We start from the raw sequence: 22,353 nt of genomic DNA on the forward strand, positions 1-22,353 counted from the left end.
AGGTTCTCTTGATCGGGTAAATCTTCTCTCCATCGTCCCAGACATCTTGGAGATACGAGCTCATCAATGTTATCCAACCATAGAGTTTTTCATCAAAAGCTCGTTCAGGGCACTCTTACAGACAGAAAGAATGGAATATCATGATATGTCCCGATGATGCTCTCACCGTCCTTTACTATCTACATACACCGATAACATCTAGATTGTAGGCATAGATACATCTGCCTAGTCCGAAGGATCTTGCAGGCTCTTCGAACAGAGGATAAGTGATTAACATCAGTAGTGGTATCTCCCCCTACGAGTCCATGTGTGTATCCCTCTACCCCGTACACGTACCAGATTCATCCCTCTACACATGGTCTATCTTACTCCACTTCCCCTCTCCCTCCATATATACCTATAACAATCTATACGGACATACATATCCAACAGCAACGATGTTCGGCGACGGCACCTTGCAATACCGCCACGGCATCGCCGCCGCGCAAGTCGTCACCTTCACCGTCTCTCTGGCATTCAGTATCTGGTTCTGCCTACGCGGCCGAATCGGCTGGTTCTGTATCGGCATGCTCTCGATCATCCGTCTCGTCAGCGCCAGCTGCATGCTCTGCACTATCAACAAGGACGCGGACGGGCTCTGGGCTGCCGTGTTTGTTTGCGAATCACTCGGCATGATCTTGATCATCTTTTTGCTTCTTGAAATGTTGGAAAGAATGTACGTATACCTTCCCCTTCGCCTCCCAGAGACACAAAAGCAAAACCACAACTAACACCCATAAGAAACAAAACCCACCCCACAACCCCCCGCCTAGTATTCATAATCCCCCAGCTCCTAACCTACCTCGACATCTGCATCTCAATCGCGGGCTTCATAGCCGTAACAAAAAAAGAACACGCCCTCCTCCCAACCCCCTACAGCCGCGCCGGAACCGCCCTCATCGTCTTAATCTACCTCTGGACCGTCGGCGTATTCCTCACCTTCCACCTCCACCGATCAAGCTTCCCCGCCATCGAAAACAGAACATGTCTTTGTGTGGCGATCTGCGTACCGATATTAGCTGTTCGGGTGACGTACTCGCTCGTTTTTGTCATTACGGCGGATATGGCGTGGAATGCGGTAAAGGGGAATCCGGGGAGGTGTCTGGGGATGATGATGCTGCCGGAACTGGGGATTGTGGGGTTGTGTACGTGGATGATTTGGGCAATTCCGGCGCTGGAGAAAGAGGAAAGGAAGAAGGGGAGAGGTGGGAAGGATGTCGAGGGGGATGCTGGGAGTCAGGATATTCCGTTGGTTAGGTGAAGTGAACTAGGTAGTTCACAAATTGGGAATTCTTTTGTATAGACTGCTTGATGTTGCACTGGATGGCAAAGGTTTTAAGATTTGATAGATACCCGATTAGGAGGAGACGCATGCATGCACCTTACGAACAATGACAGTGGCAATGACAATGGCAAGGAAAGATTATGTATTAACAACTAAAACTATATACAGACTTTAAATACTAGACAAGAAGTAAAAAGAGAGAAAAGAAAATGTAAGGGTATATATACAATCTTCGCATACGAATCAAGATCAAGAAGACCCAAGAATCTTCGCATACGCATCCTCGACCTCCTTCGCGACCTCCAACAAAGTCACAATAATGATCTGATGCGTGATATTCGGCAACTTATCCCTCTGCAGCCCAATCCACTCCAACGGCGGCGTAGCCTCGCCCATATCACGCAGCTGTGGGGTTTCGATGACAGGCGGCTCCAGCGCAATATAGGTATTCTTGGACTGAGGCACGTTAACCACGGCAGTGATCTTCTCCTGCTGGTCGCTTTTGTCACCGCCACCCTCGCCGCCGAGGCCACCGGTGATGCGGACCGCGGACGGCGGTAATGGCTTGCCCAGGCGCGAAGCCAGGGCGCGGGAATGCGTCTCCCACATGTCTCGGATGAAGCTGATGCGCGAGTAGTTCCATCCGACATCGACCTTGCCTTCGAAGGTGCTGCGGAATATGTATTCGATCTGAGGGATGCCCGGTTCCTGCCACGTCTCCATGGTGGCGACGAGTCGGGGCACCTTGAGGATGGTTCCTCCGCTTGAGCTGACCACGCGGTTGGCGATTTCCCCGACGAGAAGCTCCTCCATGCCCATGGAGTTCGGACGTACGATACCCGACAGGGCGACGCGCAGTTGGCCCAAAGTGAGCCCCAGGGCGCTGTGGATTTTACCCTGGTCGAGGGAGACGTCGAAACGGGCTTGGGCGTCATGGGCTTCCAGCTTCAAGACATGATTGTCGAAGAAGGAGCTGGGAAAGACACCGATGTTGACAGATTTGATTGTGACCACGATTCCAGTGTGTAAGGAGATCGGCGCTTTCTCGGTCTTGTCGTCTACCGGCGAGTCCAGATCCTTGCTGGGAGCTTCGGTTTTACCAGTGAAAGCGGTGGATCTTCGTCGTAGATACCGTTCGACTTCTCGCAAGGAAGCTTCATAGGCTGCCTGCTTATCTTGGATGAGTCTTTGCCAGGCATGGTAGAGAGCGATCGTTTGCGATGCAGTTAAACTCGTACAGAAGACCTGCACTTGTTTCCCCTCCAAGGTACTGAACAATCGCTCGCTTGGTGCGTCCGACTCGGTTCGCACATTGTACATTAGAAAGTCGAACATGGCGATGTCGGCAATGAGGAAGGGCTGGTAGTCAAAGGAGACCTTCACCTGGAACCGGTGGAAGGAAACGGAGGCTTGGATGAGCGGCGTTTTGATCTTGAGACTGTCGTCGGGCCACTGTATAGAAGTTTGTAGCTTGAGGGTTTGAAGTTCAATGAGTCCGCTCATTCGGCCTTTGCTTTCGATGCCTGCCGTATCGAAGCCGACGCAAAGAGTCTGCTCTCGATCGGACGATTTCTTCGTAGACAGCCAGAGATCATTGATGGCAAACTGGGCTTTTCCAAGCGACGATCCTAGATCAAGTTGAATTTCCAGCTTCTCGATCGAGATAGTGGTGTTCCAGGGGAACGCAGGCGCGGAAGCCACCTGCTGGTATCGCTGTACAATGTAGGCCTGGTTTTCTTGTGATTGCGGGGGAAATGAAGGACTGGCATCTGAGTCCTCCATTGACGGCACCCAGATCTCGCGGAAAAGCAGAAGATCTTGGACTTGTTTTGCGTTAAGAATCACTTGCATTGGGCTGATCCTGAGAACGGCGGAAATGCCCTTTGCGCTGCCTAGATGTTTGCTGTTCATCACAGACATTACCATTGAATTAACCTCGAAACTAGCCGTTGATTCGTTGGAGTACACGTGTTTCACTGACGCTCCCAAGGAGTTGAAAGCAACCTGGAGAGCGAAGAACCGTCCATATTCTTCCGACTGCACGGTGTTGACTGTAACGTAGGCGCTGTCGAATTTGGCAGTAGCGGCCACCCTGGCGATGGGCTGGCAGCTCAGACTGAATTCTTGTTTGCAGATCATGAGGCCCACGTTCAGCTTGCACCGCCCGAGAATCGAGTCGGTGTCCTGCTTTTCGAGTTGAGTCTCCTGCATCAGCTTCTGCGGTTGTAACATTACCGCAGCGGACGGTCGTCGGGGTCTTCCTCCCTGGTCTCCCATGACTTCTTTGACAGTCTCCGTCATTTGCTTGACAAGTGGGACAAGACTCGGGTATAAAACATTCGTGGAGGCATCGACCTTCAACTCGGCATTGAGTGCCGAGTCTTGCTGGTTGTCCTCGAACTGAACCTTCAAGGCCACGCCAGGAGCCCTGAGCGTTGCAGTGGGCGTTGTATCTCCTTGAATGTACTGACCGTACTTTGCTTCCGACAAAGTGCCCTTCTTCAAGGTCGCGGTCAGCATTGTCTGGGGATCATCTGTGTGCGTCCCCTGCAGTGAAACGATGGCACCGGCAAAGTCGACATCCACCAACACTGACTGGAATCGTTTGTTTCCAAAAAGCGAGTCTTGCTTGGGATTGTCCTCAGTCTGTTTGGGCACAAACGTGGAATTGGCTTCACGAACAACTCTGCTAGTGGCGGCAATGGAATCTCGTATCATGCTTGCCGGAAGAATAAAGTCCGATGTGAGCCGTATGTCAAGAGACTTACCAGCAGCCTGGAAGGCAAGCCGAACCTCGTCACCAGCAGAAGAATAAGCCACGTTAAATACCAACTCGGGCAGCAAGGCCGAATTCAGAGATCGCTTTTGCCTGCTGGCGGAGTATGGAACCAGCTGCAACTGCATATCTTCAATGCGAAGCTTCGCAGCGTTTGCTTTCTTGTTCGAAAGATCCACACTCTTGATGGAGAAGACCAGATCGTCCGGCCTCCGCACAGACGAAGGTACTGGCACTGTACTCATATTCCAGGCGATTTGGATGTTGTTGAAATCCAACGAGTACATAGCATTGAAGAAATCCTCTGATTTTGAATCCTCGTTTACCTGGATATCGGGAATTTCCAAGGCTTTCTTCTTGGGTTCCGGATAGCCTCGCCGTCGCAATTTCTTTAATCGTTTGACCTCATGAGTCAAGTCCAATGTCTTGATACGCTCCTGGAGATGAACAGCCATATCAACTACCAGTTCGGCCGTCTCGGAAAACAGTTCAACGTTGAACTGCTTGCTGCTGAAATGATAAACTCGCCTAAGATCGCCGTTATCACGTCTTATCGAGGTAGCTTCAAGTTTAGCATCAACGGTGAAACCACAGTATGATCGGCTTTTGAACGCCTCTTGCCGTCGGAGATCGAAGCTGATGTTGGATGTATCGATGTGGAACTCGGGATATTCCATCTCGACACCATCGTCAAAGCCATTATCTAGGCGCATGCGCACCATCCCAAAGCTAAAGTCCATGTCTGCCGTATAATTCTTTCCGTTAACAGCAGGTGCAGTGGCATGGATTTTAGTCCCCGCCATGGTCATGCGCGCTTTGTAAAGAAGCGCATGGGCATTAGACGGCTTCCTTTGCTGAGGGGGAGATTTGTTCAGGTCGAGAGCGTCGTTGAGATGGAGTTGCAGGGTCTCGACATTCTGTTTGAGGTCTGACATGAGATGTGAGAACTCAGGAGTCCCCAGAGCACCCAAAAGACTTCGCACTGCACTGGCTTCCAGCTGGATAAGCTCGATAGTGACGTCGACCTCGATATCGGTACGATTAGATGACAAATTCGCAACAACCCGACCGTTGATGGGCGGGATTTCTAAAACTGACAAAGGACGCCGGCCGCCCTTTTCGCCCGACATGAATGTGTGTAGGTTCTTCTTCAGGTCGAAGTCTACCTCGATTTTCGACTCCATGGTCTGTATGATGGATGTTCGCGCAACATCTCCGGAGATGACGTATGTCAATGACGGCAAAACACAGAAGCTCAGCCGATAATCGTCCAAGAACATCGCAATGTGAAACATGTTATGTGTCGTTTTCGCTGCTGCAGGCGTTTCACTCAGTTTGCGAGCCGGAAGATCTAGATTGGTCGCTAGACGGTGGATATATCGGACTTCGTCCTCGATCAATCGATCTGCTGTATGCGCAAGGTTGATCAGGTCTTCCTCCATGACGTATAGAAGCTTTTTGCATGATCCGGCAACCTTCCACTCATTGGTGATCTCATTCTCCGTTTCCTCAGACGCCCGAGAAAGATAGACATGCGGGCTGCCGATTTTCCAAGACATGAGAACTTTGGTCAGATTGGACAATTCAGAAAATCCAGCTTGAGAACTGAACAAGACAGCCATGCCATCGGCACCGTCAACAACGGATCCTTTAAGACCCTGACTAATACAAGCCAACTTGATGTTAATGCCGTCCAGAGTGATAGATCCGAGATCAGTACCGAAAACAACTTGCAAATCGTCTCGCCCTTCAGCCTCGTCGCCTGAGTCATGGATTTCTCCAGGGGCGGTGGACTCCAATTGAACGTTAGCCATTGTGTTCATCACACTTTCGACAAGTTCTAAGATTTCCCATCGCAAGCGAAGGCTGATGGACGAAGAATAATTCTGAATGACATTCAAACTCTTGTATCGCTCCTCATTCTTCGAATTCATGTACTGTTGTGGACTGACGGTTACAGCCGTGGACATGTCTTCAATTATGAAATCGCTTTCTTTTGGTCCCGGATCGATAGAGAACCTGAACATTTTCACCGTAGAAGAAAATAATAATGGCGTTGGCGAAGCCTTGGACTTAGTTGGGGCAAAAGAGTCCCATACTCTTTGCATAACGTAGCTTTTTTCGACATGTGCCAAGTCCCACGCACGCCACTGATCGAAACTATTGAGGACAATCGTCCGAGCATCTTGGGGCAGTGACAAGTCCTGATCTAGACACTTTGAAGCCAGCTCTTGCTGTTTATCCGAGGGCAAGCGATTATAGACGTTGCGGATGCGAGATATGATCTTCCACGAATCGTGCTGCCGCACATGGGTCGGCGCCACTCGAAGCACATACGAAATGCGTGTAAGAAACGCAGGATCGGGTATATCAGCAGCCGCTTGTGTAAGGTAATAGATGAGCAGACGTAAGCGCTTGCTATCAAGCGAGGAGCTGTGCTGGAATGAAGATGCGACAGAGTCGAGCATGGTCGTTGTGCGACGAACTAGGAATGCCAGGTGTTCCACTGATTTAGTGAACGTGACGGTATCAAGCGCTCGTGCCTGGAAATGGGATCTCATTGTAGGCTTCGTCACAAGCCAGAAGTTCATGTCACCAAGGACACAGCTGAGCTCAGCCTTTTCTTGATATGCATGGCTCTTGTTTCCTTGCACAGATATTGAAAAGCTTTCGGCGGCTGCATGGACGGTAGAGCTTTTACTTATACCTGCTAAAAGGTCATCCTTGTGCCGGTCAACTCTCGTTCGAAGCCCTGTGTTTAGGTGCATTATTGCAAGGCTGTACTCGTCTCGGAAGCCATCCTCAGAATGGGCTGGTGGTTCATACGTGTTGACCAAGTTCACCAGGATAAAGGGGGCACGGATCGCAAATCCCGTTGACTTCTTTGGATGCTTCAAGGATTTTTCAGAGCCGACGATATCCGAGATTACATCTTTCTGGAGCGAGTCAATGATCTCAATCGGATGTCTCGGTTGCAGTCTCCCAATCAATGTCGCTACCATGAAGAGAAAATCAGGTGTGCAGTATCCTTTGACCCCAGATGGCAACTCGAGCGCAAAATTAGTGTGCGTTGTTTCATCATCTTCGAAGGGAGAAAATTGAGGGTCAAATCTCGTCACCTCTGAGCTGTCTCGAGGAGCATCATTGCTAGAAATAGGGCCATGTGGTAGATGGGACATATCCAGTTTAACCTTGTGCAAGGTAAAGTTAGGCATCACCCAGGGGTTTGTGTTTGGAGCATTGGCTGAAGATTCCTTGGCATATTTTTTGCGCTCTTCGAGCGAAAGTGACTTTTGCCCGTCTGTTCCCAGCGTTTGGATGTGATCCTGCTGGCTCCTCGAAGCTCCACTTGCTGCTCTATTAACGCTGGATGCCCCCCTACGGCCACTTCTTATGCTTGAAGAGTCTAAGGACACTAGGAAACTCTTAGAGCTTAGAGGGTTCCTATTTCCTGCGAACTGTTTGTCCAACGACGAAGCCAGTCGCCCTGAGCTTCTGAGGAGGGGCTCGGGCATTGTCGGTATAGGAATGGTTGGTATGGGGTATTTGTCGCTTTTCGCATGCATTGACTCAGGATCCATGTCGTCCCAGTCAAACAGCAGCCACGGTGTTCTCTGGGTCCTCTCGTCATGCGATCTAATGTGTTCCTGTTGCAATTTCCGCTCTTCAAAGATGTTGTTTTTCCTCTGCGCCATTCGTAGTTTGATCGTTGTCTTGAAGATCGCAAGTGGGCTCACTTCCGTACTCAGAAGACTTCCAAATCGACCGACAAAATTGTAGTCAAGCGCAGAGATTGAGAGATCCGGTACAAGGAGGCTCATGCGCTTTGAAAATCTTTCGTTTGCCCAGTCATTAAATTGAATCGTAACAGTGCCGGAACTCAGCAGAAATGCAGCTTGATCGAGAAGCACGGAGAGGTGTATTGAATCGAACTTCGCGCGTAGGAAAGTGACATCGTGAAGTATAAGCGGGAACAATGGCGGGAGTGCATTCTCTTCGTTGTCAAAGGAAAAATCGAAACTCTTCAGGGCTGCACCCAGGCAAGCAAGAAATTCAGCCGAGCATTCTCCAACGATCTGGCCCACGCCAAAATCCCAATTGCAGACATACGTTGGCTCTGCAGGTGGTAAACCAAACAGACGATGACCGTGGACCGAAACACCGTCAATGAAGAGCTGGGTATCGGACACGGTCGAAGGTTGATTGATCACTTGCGACTCCAACCCCACCTTCAGCGGAGCAATTGAGAACAGTAGGTCCATGTAGTAGTTGGTAAACCGCAAGTCAATTTCCAGCGACGGGGCAGTCAGTCTTAGGCAGTTCATGTGGTCATAGACGTTCTCCGGAAGAAGGGCGCAAGGGTTGTCGACTGTGACATGGACAATCACGTCGAGATCATTCGATTTCCTGTTTGGATTTATCCCACTGTGCGACTCTGGTTGCTCCTTACTGTACGCAAGCTCTTGGAATTCCTCAAGAGTTTTAAAGTGCATGTCTTCCCCGAAGTAATTCTCTTTGACGGTCATGAAACACCGAATCAGAAATCCAAATAAGTAGAGCTTCGGTGATCGCCCGTCGATGTTAAGGAACAGTGTGTCCGTCAACTCGGATGACGTAGAAAGATAATAATTGTAGGTCCCATCGATAGAAAGACCTTCCAGAGTCGCAGCCGATTTGTCTTGTAAGAACGTGTGTAGCGTATCCCACAACGGACTGCAAAAGTCTATGCCAGCATCGTGCAGCTTGACACTAAAATCCACGGCATTCTGCTCATTCCGGTATTTGTTCAAAGGAATCATGACATCGGAAGTTAGCTTTTTGCCTTTGATCACAAGCAAACGATTGTCATCTAAATCGGAAGGATCGCTGATAATGTTCAGATCATTGACATTCACAAACAGCTTCAAATCCACGAAGGACAGACTGAGTTTGTAGATGAATGGCACAAATGTGTAGTAATCTGCAGGAGGGCCTGATCCCCAGTCCCCAATTAAGTCCGTTAAGAGGAAGATGTGATCTCGTAACAGGAAGAGCTCCATATCAACGTTTTCAACATCGAAGATCCACGTCCGAAGGGTGTTCCAAATGAGAGGAACGGAGAGATCACAGTTGACAAGCTGCTTGGGACATTGCCATAATAGGGCATGATTGACGCTAGATGACATCCTGGAGTCACGAAGATCGAGATCAAGTTGACTTGAGAATCCAGATTCCGAAGCGACCATGTCCATGGAGTAGTTTATGGTGGAATCGCCGGCCACACGAAGTGAAAACCAGCCAAAGGGACGAATGTCCGGACCAATGTTCCCTTTGTCACCATCGGCAGCCCTGGGCTGTCTCCTGCGCTGCTGCTTCTTTAATTTTGAAGCACCTTTTATTGCGTCAGCTCTGCCTTTCCACTGCCAGTCCTTGGAAGGCTCTCGTGTGGGGACGCGCAAGGTCAACTCGTCGCTAATTTCCACTCGAAATTTGAACACGGAGTTTTTCCTGAGGTCTCCAGGCGCTAAAGGCTCCGCGGGTTGAGAGCTTCGATAAGCATTAGGGAAGAAGACATTCTGCAGGCCAACTCGCTCCCGATCAGCCCATGGGCCGTAGTTGATGGTTCCACCTTCAAGTTTGACATCAATTCCCCATTCTGGAGGCGGCGCGCCATTGAGATCCTGCGAAATTTTGCCAGATGCAGGCGCCTGCGCGGACCGGGGCCGAACGCACCCGGGAATATCCCAGAAATAGGTTACCGTCATACTAGGGGTATCCAAAATCGTAGAAAATCTACCGTACTCAATGGAGCTCCACTCGCTATGGTCATCCTGACTGGCTTCATCCAAGTACCGAGAGAGGCCAACCCAACGCACGTCGCTGCTACCATCAGTCTGGTGTCTCGGGCCATTGTCGGTCGGCTTTTCCGTCACATGGAATGATTCAACGGACGTCTGGAAGTAAGGAATCAGATCACGGATACTATGCCACACTCTTCGCTTCTGGAACTGGTAGTTGAAAATGGTATCCCTCTTGCGCTTTACTCCAGACTTATCCTCTTCTGTTGAACTAATACCTTTTGCAGTGGCGAACTGATTCTGCTTGAAATCCGGGTTGGGTCGCATCTGAATAACGGGATGGCTTATCTGGAATGTGAAAGCCTGTCGGTAGAGGTCCAATGGTCCAGCATCGCACGCCTCAATCAATCCCGTCGCGCCGTCAAAAGTGGTGGTCAAGACCGACCTCGTATTCTCATTGCCCATCACAATAGCGCCCTTATCACATTCCAACCTTAGAGGCAGGAGCCGGAGTAGGACGTTCAAGCTTTCCTCCATTTCTTGCTCAGCGCCTCCCACATGCTGAGTGTCGATCGTATCCCTGCCCGTCCTACTCCGCCCCGGAACATTGTCTGTAGATGATGTCCTGTCAAATTCCGACCTGCTTGCATCGGGACTCCTCTCCGAATGCGCCTTTAGTTCAGGATCCACGGCATTGCTTGCTGGGTATTGCGGCTTGGTATAGGAGGCTGAATTTTCCGTGAAACCGGCGAGGATACTGTCGTAGGCGGGGGTTCGATTGTAAATGAACCACTCAAGTCCGTAGAACTTGGCAGTAATGCGACAAGGGAGTGTGTCCGGTCGGCACTGGCCTCCTTGTTCCTTGATCCCACTGTCCCCGACACCGCTGGCGCGATCGTCTTCAGGAGTTCGACCATTTTCTCGCTTCTCATCGGCTTCGAGACCGGACAAATCTGTTTTCCTAACCGACCGTTTCCAATAGCACCATGTTATAAAACCTCCATGTACAAAAATCGTTTCATTCACTCCATGATACCGGATGCCCTTGAAGAAGATCCTACCCCCGAGCAGGGAGACTTGGAGAGCGTGGATGTCAACGTATGCGCGATAGTAATGCCACGTGTAGGCTCGAATTCCGTATGAGAGGAGGGTTGCGAAAAGGCGATTGAAATAGAGGAGGAAGAACAACACACTATGATATCATTGTTAGCTTGAGCGTGTCGCAGGTTTCAGGGAGTTGATACCTACAGAATGCAGGAGACGATGATCTCAAGAAGAAAATACCTATTAGGACGTTAGCCCCTGCGCGACTGTCGCGATCCAGCTACCTACCAGTTAAAGCTCGGATCAGGAGTGAGAGTTAACGTGATCAAGCTTGTATCTGCCATCATTCAATATCCCAAGACCGCCGATGGCCGCGACCATGGCGGTGCGGGACGATTAAGCTTCCCTGGAGAGGGTCCTGGACGAGTGCATGTCACCGCGATAGTTCAATCATGCGCTAGAGACCAAGGCCAAGAAACTCATATAGAAGAAATGGAAGAGACAAAAATCACGTCCATCCTCTGGATGTTGCAGATGGGAAGTATTGTTGGCAGCCGCAGCCCACTTGTTTCTAGGGGCTTTCCAACTTCATTTGCCGGCATTATTCCCTGCCGCCTTGGTCTCTCGCCGCTTTAGCAGTGACCCAAAAGGGTTAGTGCGTCTGCGGGCCGTCGGTCTTTTGTTTAGCGCGGATTTGTTCTGCCGTCCTTCGTCCCTGAGGACATCTCCTCTACTCCGGTGTATACTGTACTCCATAGTGTTAGGCTGTCAGATCATCAGGGTATCCCGGACAAACTGGCCTCTCACATGCTGAGACTGAGCATACCCATACCCGCAATGACCTTCAAATATCAATTACCGCCCGAGTAATCCTCAGGTTACACCGTGCCTGCTGACGAAATACCTGGCATGGTTCACAATGCCCCTTGAGGAACCCCAAGGTTGAAGTTCGGTTTGACAATGATACCCCTGAGAAGTATCCCATGACATCGCGATCTTACCTGGGTCCTCTTATCGTCATACCATTGGGTGGCTGGTCGGGCAACTTTCAAACCTCTATGTTTACACCTCTCCGCCAGTGCCTGTCATTGGACATGCGGATGGTACAGCCCGTTCGAAGGTCTCAGAAAGTGATACACTTCCACTCGGGCCGTCGAGTGATACTCCCTGAGACATATACGACATGTGCAGCCATCACGTGCTGGTAACAGGTGTTGCTCCCTTCTTCAGATGGGGTTCAGCAGTCTCCTTGCACTCTCGAGGTTGTTGGATCAATGTATAGCAACTTCTTGGAGTCTTAGATAGACATAAGTGACGCCGATTGGTGCTCATTGAAGCCCATATCTCTTGATGATATCCATCACCAATCCGTTCCCTGGGCCGATATGGCCGTCATTCGGATACTATCTCTCCTGTCTTTCGAGTCTGCTTTATGAACCGTTTCATTGCCTGTTCCATGGCAGATCCTCATCTGTTCAGAACAGCGCTATACAATGTGTAGACATTGAGAAGGAGTCTCTATACGTAAGAGTTATCCAACTGGCCATCGTGAAGACCGTTAACCCTCCACAGACTAGCAGCTTACTCTCTGCCAAAACTCCGCACGCAATTGTTACTATGAAACATCGACCGGCTATCAAACAATCGACTAACCAGAAACTCTTACTGATAGGCATATTTGCAGAAGTCTATCTAGTGGACGACAAAATCATCAGGAAAGCCCCTCGCAGTCCAAGCAGAGAAGATGCCGAGCCCATCTGTCGAGAGGCTGCTATTTACTCAATCCTGGGTGACCATCCTCGGATCGCTCAATGCCTTCCGTCAGGCCACTCAGACTATGTTGACATCCAGTACTACCCGCGCGGGGACCTCGTGACATACTGCCGGGGTACCAAAATCAGCCCTGATCTTCAAGCAAAGTGGTTCCAGCAGATCATCGAAGCAGTTGCTGTCATCCACAGATACGGCATAATCCACTCAGATCTCGCATTGCGGCAATTTTTTGTCGATGACGACCTCAACGTCCGTCTTGGGGATTTCAATTCGTCTCAGTATCCAGGGCATCTTGCACTGGGGTATGAGAAAGCATCTCACTGCCTTCCCCGAGACTATGAAATGCCCAACACCGTCGCTTCAGATCTTTTTGCCCTCGGATCGACACTCTATGAGCTTATAGTGGGCAGCCCTCCGTACCAAGAGCTCTATCCTATTGAGTCACAGGACGTCCTACAATCGAGCGACCATGCGGTCATTCGAGCTCGGGTTCAACGTCAACATCTTGCGGACGCGGAGGTTGAGGAGCGATTCAGGAATCAACTTTATCCGGATGTATCAGGGCTTCTAGGTGGTGAAGTGATTCTGGCATGCTGGCGGGGAGAGTTTTCTTCAGCAGAGGAGGCACTTGCTCGATACTCTACCTTATGACCGAAGCAGCTAGATAAAGCGGTGGAATGAATGATAAACTTCATAATGCAAAATTGGCGAAACAGAACTCGGTTCTCTGCTCCCCAATAATTGAACATTCTACACATAACCCCCTAAAGCAAACTTCTCAGCAGGATCCCACGCCCATCTCTGATTTGTTCATCCTAGGGATATCACGACCAGGATTAGGATCATCTTTCCTAGTCCCAGTAACTTCAACACCAAACTCACCTCAGCCTATCACAGACCTAGCAAAACATATACAACCCTCCGCATCCTGCCCCGTGTAGTACACCTTCACAACCAAGATTAGGGTCTGGTTTCGTAGTCCCAAAGACATCCACACCAAATGCTTCTAGCCTATCACAGACCCAGCAAACCACACTCAGCCCTCCCATCCTATCCCATACAGCATACCTACCTACCCCCAACAAAACCTCAAAAACAAAACCCTGCACGCACCAAGCCCCAAAAGAACAAACAACCAATACCCACCTCGCGACCCATCCCGTCCGCTCCCGTCTACGTTGAGAGAATCCGATCTAATCCACGGTTGAAGCAAACGCGCAAACGAACCGCTTCCCCGGTTACACAGTAAGGAGTGCCTGGAGGAGGGCCCATTGGACAGGCGCAGCAAACGGCGGTGCCAGCAGTCTGCAGTGGTCTTCCTATAAATAGATCTGGCATGGTTTGGTGGGTTGCTTGGCTAGCTAGACTGGTTAATGGAGATGTTGGACCTAGGTGGGAATATCTATCTACCTATCTTACATATTTTTGCCTGTATATCAAGCGCACAGATAGCTATCATTATCTCTATCTTTTATCCCTCTAGAAGATTTATCTTAGTGTTTTCCCTCCTCATGAGAATTAAGGTCTGTCTATTACCTATCTATCCACTCCTGTCTACATTACATACACCCACCTACATCCATCCTCACAACCCCCCACAACTAACCCTCACATCCCAACCAGATCCCTACCATGTGCGAAGAATACCAAACAACCAGCATAATCGGCGGCGTGACAACAACCCGAACAATACAGAACGAATGTCCCAAGAAACCAGCCCAGGGGACGATTAAACAATGTCCTCGGTACAAGTTCATCGCTGCGGGATCAAGTCGACAGAAGAGGAACCTGCCGGGTTGGGCTAAGGGGGGTGGGCATAAGGGAGATGGAGCGGGTGTTGGGTCTGCGAAGTAGAAAATGGGGTCATGAGGGTTGGTAGGGATGGGGAGGGAGGATGGTTTTGATAGATTGCCGGGGATACTATAAACATTGTTTATATCGGGAGAGACCGTTGGGATGGGGGCTATGCTATTTTATGAATGACGACAAAATCCATGTACTTTAAAAGAAGAGAACACATTATCTTGATACAATCTCCGGAATTAAATTGTAGTATGATATATTTTCATCAATCCAAGTAGACAGTCAATTCTCATCATGATTCGTAACCCATTCTATAGCTTTCCCAGGGTATTTCCCAACTCGGCCGCTCGGTTCGTAGCCGCCTTGACAGCTTGATCCACGGTATCTTGGAAACCCAGCGATTCGAAGGTCTGCAAGGCGGCATGCGTGGTTCCGTTCGGGCTGGTGACGTTCTTGCGCAGCTGGGTAGGGTCGTCCGACGACTCGGTCAGCATGCGGCCGGCTCCAAGACATGTCTGCGATGCCAGTCGAGTAGCTTGTTCCTTGGATAGACCGAGGGCAGTGGCGCTGGCGACGAGGTGCTCGACCATGGCGAAGAAGTAGGCGGGGCCGGATCCTGAAGAAAGGAAATCAATGCGTTAGTCCGATATGCCTTCATTCCCAATTGACTCTAGGTAGGTAGAAAGGGAAATACTCACCCGACAAACCCGTCACAACATCCAACAACTCCTCCTTATCCACCCACTCCGTCGCCTTACTAACGCTACTCAACAGCGCATTCACCAACTCCCTCTCCTCCGCAGTGACATCCCCACTAGGGTAAGCCCCGGAGGCACCCTCCCCCACCAACGCCGGAGTATTCGGCATGACGCGAACAATATGCGCCGTCTTGCCATCCTTGGTACTCAGCCACTGCTGCAAACTCCCCAACGTAATACCCGCCGCGATGCTCACGACGACCGGCAAAGTGTCGCGCTGGGCCCACGCGGCCGCCAGCTCCTCGCACACGCTCTTCGTGACCTGCGGCTTAACGGCGATGATGACGAGGTCGGCTTGTCCGCCTGCTTCGACGTTCGAGGTCGTGGTCTGCACGCCGGTGGCGGCGATCTTCTCGCGATTGACGTCCCAGGGCTCCGAGACGTGGATGTTCTGCTTGTTGACGCCCTTAGTGACGAGGCCGCCGATGATGGCGGAGGCCATGTTGCCGCCGCCGATGAAGGCGAGCTTGCTTTCTTGGAGGGAGGGCATGATTGAGGTGGGGGTGTAGTATGTTAGAGATATGTGACAGGTGGTTGTGGTGAAGTGAGTCAAGAGTCAAGATAAGAGGGACAAGTTCGACGGGCAGAATTTCTACCCCACTCGGCGATGAGGGGGAATGTGGGGCGCCACCTTAGGGAAGCTTACCGGCCCGGTCTACGACTATACGGAGCCGGTTGTTTAATGAAGCAGACAAGGATTCATGGCATTCTGGTCTATCAATTGTGATTCCCAATTACAGGTTCGCCTTCTCGGTCAACGACCAATACTTGATCGCCTTGACCGACAACCAAGCCTCCAGCGCCTCCTCGCCCATATCCCGACCAAAGCCACTCTGTTTCACGCCGCCAAAAGGCATGCTGGGCGTCATCATCCCCCAACAGTTGACAGTAACCTGTCCCGACTCCAGCGCGTTCGCCACGCGGTCTGCACGATGAATATTCTCCGTGAAGACGGCGGCACTCAGGCCATATTCAGAGTCATTCGCCTTGGCAATGACCTCGTCCTCGGTGGAAAACCGGTGCACCGTTGCCACGGGTCCGAAGATCTCTTCCTTCACAATGGTGAAGTCCTCGCCTACATCGGTCAAGATAGTGTTTTCGACGAATCCACTTGATCCTTGAGCGGTGCCGGTACCACCGAGGATAGTTTTGGCGCCTTCCTGTCGGCCCTTTTCTAGATAGGATAGAATGCGATCGTGTTGCTGCTTGTTAATCACCGGGCCCTTCGTGACGCCCTTTTGAAGTGGATTGCCCGTGACGGCAGGCATCTGGCGAGCACGCGACACCAAACCTTCGACAAAACGGTCGTAGATACCATCCTGAACGTAGATTCGCGACCCAAGCGCACAGACTTGGCCATTGTTGGCGCTGGAGCCGACCAGGTTCCAGAACAGCGCGTTGCCCAGGTTGGCGTCATCGAAGACAATCGAAGGACTCTTTCCACCGAGCTCCAAGGACACCCTCTTCAGGTTCGAGTTTGCCGACGCACGAAGAATGCTCCGTCCGGTGGGCGTGCTTCCGGTGAACGCGATCTTGCGGATGCGCATGTGCTCCGCGATTGCCTTGCCTGCCACGGTGCCCAGGCCACACAAGATGCTGACCACGCCGGCAGGGAATCCAGCCTCGACGATCAACTGGCCTAGTTTCTGTCCGAACAAGGGAGCGGCCTCGGGGGACTTGATGATGAGTGTGTTGCCCGCCGCGAGAGCCGCCGCTAGCTTCCAGATTGTGATCATCCTAGCGATCGAGTGTTAGTTTCGATCCACAATAGCTATACTCTTAAGGTCAAAGACGTACAGCGGCGCATTCCACGGCACGATAGCCGCGCAGATTCCAATCGGCTCCTTACGAACCACGCCCTTCCCACCAGGGACATCGACAACCCGACCGGAGATCTCGGTGCAGTTGGCGAAGTAGCGAAGGGTCTCGCAGGCTTGCGAGATATCGAACGCTTTCACGTCATCGTAGACGAAGCCGCCGTCCAGGGCGTGGATCGTCGCGAATTCGTCCGCATCGCGTTCAACCAAGTCCGCGAGTCGATTTAGCAGCGCTTGCCTGTTGGATGCGGAGGCATATCGCCAGGTTTGGAATGCGTGACTGGCAGCGTCAACGGCGACGTCGACATCTGCGGACTCGGCAGCGGAGATGGAGCCGAGGATCTCGCCTGAAAAGGGGTTCTGGACCTCGAGCACGGAGGCTTGTTTGCTGGGGACAAATTGGTTGTTGATGAAGAGGCCGGATGGGACTGGCCAGACTTGGGTTAATTGTTGATTCGAGATAAGAACCGATGGTGTTCAACGTACTACTAACCTGGCGACCCTCTCGGCCTGTTAGACTGATTGAGCTCATGATAAAATGGTAAGGGGAGCTTGTAGAACGGGGGAGAGTAAGTCACAGTGTGGTTTTCGAGAGCAAAACAATCCAAGCTGGGTTTCAGGGGGGACAATGCCAACTCCTTAGTACATTAGTAGTACATCTTGTCCGGCGATGATCGTCCCATGCGGAGGCGTTCCGTCTGCAGCTCGGAATGGAGGCATCAAGCACCGTTGCTGCGCCGCGGAAGAAGCGCGGAAACTCGGAATTCGTTCCAGGGGCATATTGTGCTATCTCGGTCAACTTGTCACTGCCTCGTTGATCTGCGTCTCATCACGCTTCAAGCCAAGGTTATCTGCCCCTTATCTTCCCTTCTAGGGGTTGATCGAAGTAGCTCTAGGGTCGAGGCCTTCAACTGTCAGGATATGTCAGACTCGGGGCAGCCACCCGGAAGCGCATCCATGGTTTGACAGGAGGACCCACCGCAGTGACTTCAAAATATCAGCAGTGGACTCTCTTAGTCTGTCATCATGCTTCAATTATTAGCGTTGGTAATGAGAGATATTGTAATTAGTCTGACATGTTCACTGTCACATCACATCTGTTCTCTGGTTGTCAACGTGCTTAAACAGAGAGGAAGCTCATGAAGATTGACAGATCCAATTCCCTGTGGGTCAAAGCAACAGAGACCTGTCCAATGGAGAGTGCATGTCGGAGTTTCCTGCACTTTTCCCCTGCGGACAGGACGCTCTGTTCAACGTTCGAGTCATATCGTGTCCACCTCTGGGGATCGGATCCATCCTGAAAATCAATCAATTTCATCCCTAGGAAACAGCCTCCGACGTCTCTTCTTGTCGTAAACCGGTGTTCTAGTATTTCGCACCGACACCTACTCACACAAACTCGAGGACGAAAAAGAAAGAAGCAAAATCCGACTCTCCTACTCAGCCGAAATCCTATACTTCAAACGCATCTTCCCTCACATACCTTGCACCAACAAAACCATCACCATGTCAACCTCATTCCACGAAACCGCCGCCAACGCCGTCCAAGCCCGGACTCGCATCCGCCACCACATCTACGAAACGCCACTCATCCCAGCCCGCAAAACCGGCCAAGCGAGCAACACCAAGGTGCTCTTCAAAGCCGAGAATTTCCAACTCACCGGCTCGTTCAAACTCCGCGGTGCCTTGTCAAAGGTATCCGCCCAGGCCACATCGGGAGGACGACTGATCACCGCATCGTCGGGAAACCATGGCATCGGCGCAGCATTCGCGTCACAGGCGCTCTCGAAAGACCTCACCGTCGTCCTGCCGGAGACCGTGATGCCCGCGAAACTAGAAAAAATCCGCTCATTCGGCGTAGAGGTGATCCTCCACGGCGCAGAGACCGGTCTCGCCGAACAACACGCCCAGCAACTCGCAGCATCCGGCGCATACACGTACATCTCACCGTACAACGACGCGGATATCGTCGCCGGGCAAGGAACCATCGGCCTCGAGATCCTGGAGCAATGCGAGCACATCGACAACGTGTTCATCTCGATGGGCGGCGGCGGACTCATCAGCGGCATTGGCTCCGTCATCAAAGCATTCAGCCCCCGCACCAAGATCTACGGCGTCGCGGCCCTCAATTCCAAAGCGTTAGCTGCGTCTCTGGCGGTCGGTCGGGTCGTGAAGACGGATCATCTGCCCACTCTGGCTGAGGCGGTGGCGGGTGGCATCGACGAGGACACTATTACTCTTCCTTTGGCGGGGTCGGTGGTCGATCACGTCGTGGAGTGCGATGAGGCGGAGATTGTGGAGGCGTTGAAGACGCTGGCGTTCGATGAGAATATGATTGTCGAGGGCTCGGCGGCTCTGGCTCTGGCTGGTTTTCAGAAGATTGCTCGCGAACTGACGGGTCAGACGAACGTCATTCTCTTGTGCGGTGCTAACGTGGACCAGGACGTCGTAAGGAGGACGATTTATGGGGTCTAATGTTGAAAAAGACTTCCTACCATTACTGTGGGTTGGTTAGGCGATCTATTTCCTTAGATTGGCTAGATTAATGCTCACTTATCTAACTGGAATCCACCAAAAAAAAGAAAAGAGAAGAAAAAATAACTGTCAACCGTATCTGTAGGTCACCGAGTTAGTGAGACCGTGCAAATAATACGACGATGGCAGCTGATGCCCGTGAACCTATCGAGCACACCGAGCTGGGCCGATACTATACGGTCTAACGAGGACGAGTATGTACTCCGAAAAGCAAGAGGACAAATTGTACTTACCTTTTCTTTTCTTTTTCTTTTCTTCTTCTTAAGGACTCTCTGATTACACAACCCTGGGCAGTTGGCTCGGTCTTGCTGGGATCCAGTTCCATTGGGTTGGTCAAACATGTGGAGGGCCTTATGAAGGTGTACATACATGACACGATTACAAAAAAATCGGGACAGGACATTCCTAAGCAGAAAAGATCTCGGTACTCCAACCTGACGGGAAGTTGAAACTTGAAACAGATAACTGCAGAGTAAGTTACCTGTGTGGCACAGGCCGAGGGCTGCTCACCAGCTCTACTCAATAAGTTATACTACTCCACCAGAATGCCTCTGGAGCCTTGCCGTTCTCCCACCACGTAGCAAGTCACTACCTACCGGGAGTGCTCAAGAAACTAACTCAGGCAAGGGAGGGAGAGGCGCAGCTAAGCGGCTGTTCTTCGATTTTGAACCAGCTCATTTTCCAGTCAAATTTTTACCCTCGTTCAATCTCCGCTTTACGGTGAATGCCATCTCAACATATAACTTCCTTGTGGACTTGAAATCGGCTCAGGCCGTCGGAATGAAAATAATCTTACGACTCAAACTGCGCCCCTCCCTATGTTCACTGCCGTTAGCCATTTGCTGGGGTTGATTGCGTGAGATGTGATTTTTGTTTTCCTTTTCTTCCAGGCTTCAAAGATCTGTTGGGACCAGGTAGATGCGTGATTCGCTGATTCCGCTTACTCCTTTTCTCCTGCTTGCTTTTTCTTTTCTCTTCTCCACCATACACATTCTTTGCTCTATCTCCTGCGTGCTTTTTTTTCCAATAGAACATAACCAGGATAGTGGTAGGGGTGGTGAGGGGAACATCGTAGAGCTTCGCGGTTCCAGGGTACGATGGGCGATACAATGGAAAGAGGAAACATGGAGCTTCACGCTAAGATGGCTATGAGGCTTTATTGGATAGTTGAAAGAGTCAGCTTATTTGGCGCTCTATTCATATAGGTTCCACGGGCGACAGAGAGAAGGGAACAAGAAAAAAAAAAAAAACAAAACAAAAAGAAGGATCCCTCGGGATGCTGAGCTCGATTCCATCCCCCATCCTACGGTCAACAATTTGAAGAGATATAGATCGAGGAGACTATCGTGCCTTTTCCTGGCCTGTGCTACTACCCCAATAAGGCACTACTGACAATGAGTGGCCCCGAGTCCACGAAACAACGCCGGCAGTCCGCATCCATACAACAGAAGATCATCAAGAGAGGCACGTGGTTGCCGGCTGAAGATACTCGGTTGCGCGAGGCAGTGGCCAAGTACGGCCCTCGTTGGGTCTTAGTGGCGAACGAGGTGGGCAGTCGTAATGGTGACCAGTGTGCTAAACGCTGGAATGAGAATTTGAACCCAGAGCTAGACCATAGCCCGTGGACCCCCGAAGAGGTGAGTTCGTCCTGCGGCATTGTCCAGAGACTACACTTCGTGACGATTATGCATGCACGGGAAGCGGACAAAGAGGTCGTGCTCAACTATTCCCATCGTGGGCCTTTGGATTATGTATACCTCGTGTACTGGCACGGGATGCTGATTGCAAGCGCTTACCAGGAAGAACAACTCATGAGTCTCGTCACTACCTACGGCAACAACTGGAAATTTCTGGCCAACTCGTTCTTCGAGCCCCGTGCGCCTCTAGCCCTCAAAAACCGATATTCCCTACTTATGAGACGCCTCAAGCGTCAAGGAATGAGGGACCAAATGCCTATCACGAATACTGAGACGGTCCAGATGCCGCTGGATTCCATCTCATCGAGCGAGACGAGCCGCAGTGTGTCCATGATCCCAACTACTCCAGTTAATCTAGAGAGTCTGTTCTCATGCCTTGGGGAGCCCAACGCTGCTATGGACGTGACTGATGGCGAATTCCCCACCCTTTTGGAAACGCCATCGGATACCAGTGTGCCGACAGTCATTACGACTACCACGTCTCATCGTTTGCAAGGAACAGCAGAAAGCCCTTTAGCCGGCACGACTACCGAGTCCGACCCGTCGGGCTTTACATGGCGTCCAGATGCCATCTTGGGAATGAGCCCGCGTGAATCAACCGGAATCCTTGATCCTCATTGGAAAGGGAGCGAGATAGACATAATGCACACGACCCCTGAAAACAGGCCTTCGGACCGAGAATCCCGGAGAAAGAGTAGCCATGAGGCTGGCGTGATTGAGTACTCGGTTAGCTGCCAGCGTGGGAAGCTAAAGTCGTTGGTCGGCTATCTAGTGGAAGCTGCCATGTCGGAGAGTGCGGACGGCGCAATGGAGGAAGATCAGATAACTCTGACCTTGAATGTGAAGAGTTAAGGACGGATGATGCATATTCTGGATCGGAGATCAATGCTCACTAGCTTGAGACACTCGGAGTAACATCTAGGCTCACTCACTGTAAGACCTATATCGTAGTGCTCTGGCAGATGCTGAGAACGGGCCGACTCCTGTTTGATCATCGTATAAACCGGAGTCATTGAGACTTGACTCCGCCAATTGTCTCCAGCGCCCTC

General features: G+C 51.1%; 7 protein-coding genes across 7 annotated transcripts; 4 read left to right on the forward strand and 3 right to left on the reverse strand.

Moving 5' to 3' along the window:
* Window positions 1-437: 437 nt before the first annotated feature.
* Window positions 438-1,300, forward strand: LDX57_005120 (uncharacterized protein; the record flags this gene model as incomplete). Its single annotated transcript, XM_046086798.1, has 2 exons — window positions 438-715; window positions 781-1,300. The coding sequence occupies 2 exons, from the start codon at window positions 438-440 to the stop codon at window positions 1,298-1,300; spliced, it is 798 nt and encodes a 265-aa protein (XP_045942763.1).
* Window positions 1,301-1,573: 273 nt separating this feature from the next.
* On the reverse strand, window positions 1,574-11,439 carry CSF1 (putative fermentation associated protein (Csf1); the record flags this gene model as incomplete). Its single annotated transcript, XM_046086799.1, has 3 exons — window positions 11,210-11,439; window positions 11,126-11,161; window positions 1,574-11,069 (listed from the first exon to the last, which is right to left on the reverse strand). The coding sequence occupies exons 1-3, from the start codon at window positions 11,266-11,268 to the stop codon at window positions 1,574-1,576; spliced, it is 9,591 nt and encodes a 3,196-aa protein (XP_045942764.1). The 5' UTR covers window positions 11,269-11,439.
* A 1,099-nt stretch (window positions 11,440-12,538) lies between these two features.
* On the forward strand, window positions 12,539-13,345 carry LDX57_005122 (uncharacterized protein; the record flags this gene model as incomplete). Its single annotated transcript, XM_046086800.1, has 1 exon — window positions 12,539-13,345. One exon carries the CDS (start codon window positions 12,539-12,541, stop codon window positions 13,343-13,345), a length of 807 nt encoding a protein of 268 aa, XP_045942765.1.
* A 1,192-nt stretch (window positions 13,346-14,537) lies between these two features.
* On the reverse strand, window positions 14,538-15,822 carry LDX57_005123 (pyrroline-5-carboxylate reductase family protein). Its single transcript, XM_046086801.1, has 2 exons — window positions 15,196-15,822; window positions 14,538-15,113 (listed from the first exon to the last, which is right to left on the reverse strand). The coding sequence occupies exons 1-2, from the start codon at window positions 15,743-15,745 to the stop codon at window positions 14,809-14,811; spliced, it is 855 nt and encodes a 284-aa protein (XP_045942766.1). The 5' UTR covers window positions 15,746-15,822; the 3' UTR covers window positions 14,538-14,808.
* A 167-nt stretch (window positions 15,823-15,989) lies between these two features.
* On the reverse strand, window positions 15,990-17,604 carry LDX57_005124 (putative aldehyde dehydrogenase; the record flags this gene model as incomplete). The annotated part of the gene is made up of 3 exons (XM_046086802.1): window positions 15,990-16,992; window positions 17,053-17,500; window positions 17,559-17,604. The coding sequence occupies 3 exons, from the start codon at window positions 17,602-17,604 to the stop codon at window positions 15,990-15,992; spliced, it is 1,497 nt and encodes a 498-aa protein (XP_045942767.1).
* A 974-nt stretch (window positions 17,605-18,578) lies between these two features.
* LDX57_005125 (threonine ammonia-lyase) lies at window positions 18,579-19,547 on the forward strand (the record flags this gene model as incomplete). Its single annotated transcript, XM_046086803.1, has 1 exon — window positions 18,579-19,547. One exon carries the CDS (start codon window positions 18,579-18,581, stop codon window positions 19,545-19,547), a length of 969 nt encoding a protein of 322 aa, XP_045942768.1.
* A 1,454-nt stretch (window positions 19,548-21,001) lies between these two features.
* On the forward strand, window positions 21,002-22,156 carry LDX57_005126 (SANT/Myb-like DNA-binding domain-containing protein; the record flags this gene model as incomplete). Its single annotated transcript, XM_046086804.1, has 1 exon — window positions 21,002-22,156. One exon carries the CDS (start codon window positions 21,002-21,004, stop codon window positions 22,154-22,156), a length of 1,155 nt encoding a protein of 384 aa, XP_045942769.1.
* Between the last annotated feature and the right edge of the window lie 197 nt (window positions 22,157-22,353).

This window comes from Aspergillus melleus (genome assembly GCF_016097325.1).
Source record: "Aspergillus melleus strain CBS 546.65 chromosome Unknown contig3, whole genome shotgun sequence".
NCBI classification, from domain to species: Eukaryota; Fungi; Ascomycota; class Eurotiomycetes; order Eurotiales; family Aspergillaceae; genus Aspergillus; species Aspergillus melleus.

Bases quoted from the DNA above. Each gene is read 5' to 3' on its own strand.
- LDX57_005123 (XM_046086801.1), bottom strand. From the start codon at position 15,745: ATGCCCTCCCTCCAAGAAAGCAAGCTCGCCTTCATCGGCGGCGGCAAC. The intron at 15,114-15,195 runs GTGAGTATTTCC...TCCTTTCTTCAG, and splicing joins TGTTGTGACGGGTTTGTCGG to GATCCGGCCCCGCCTACTTC.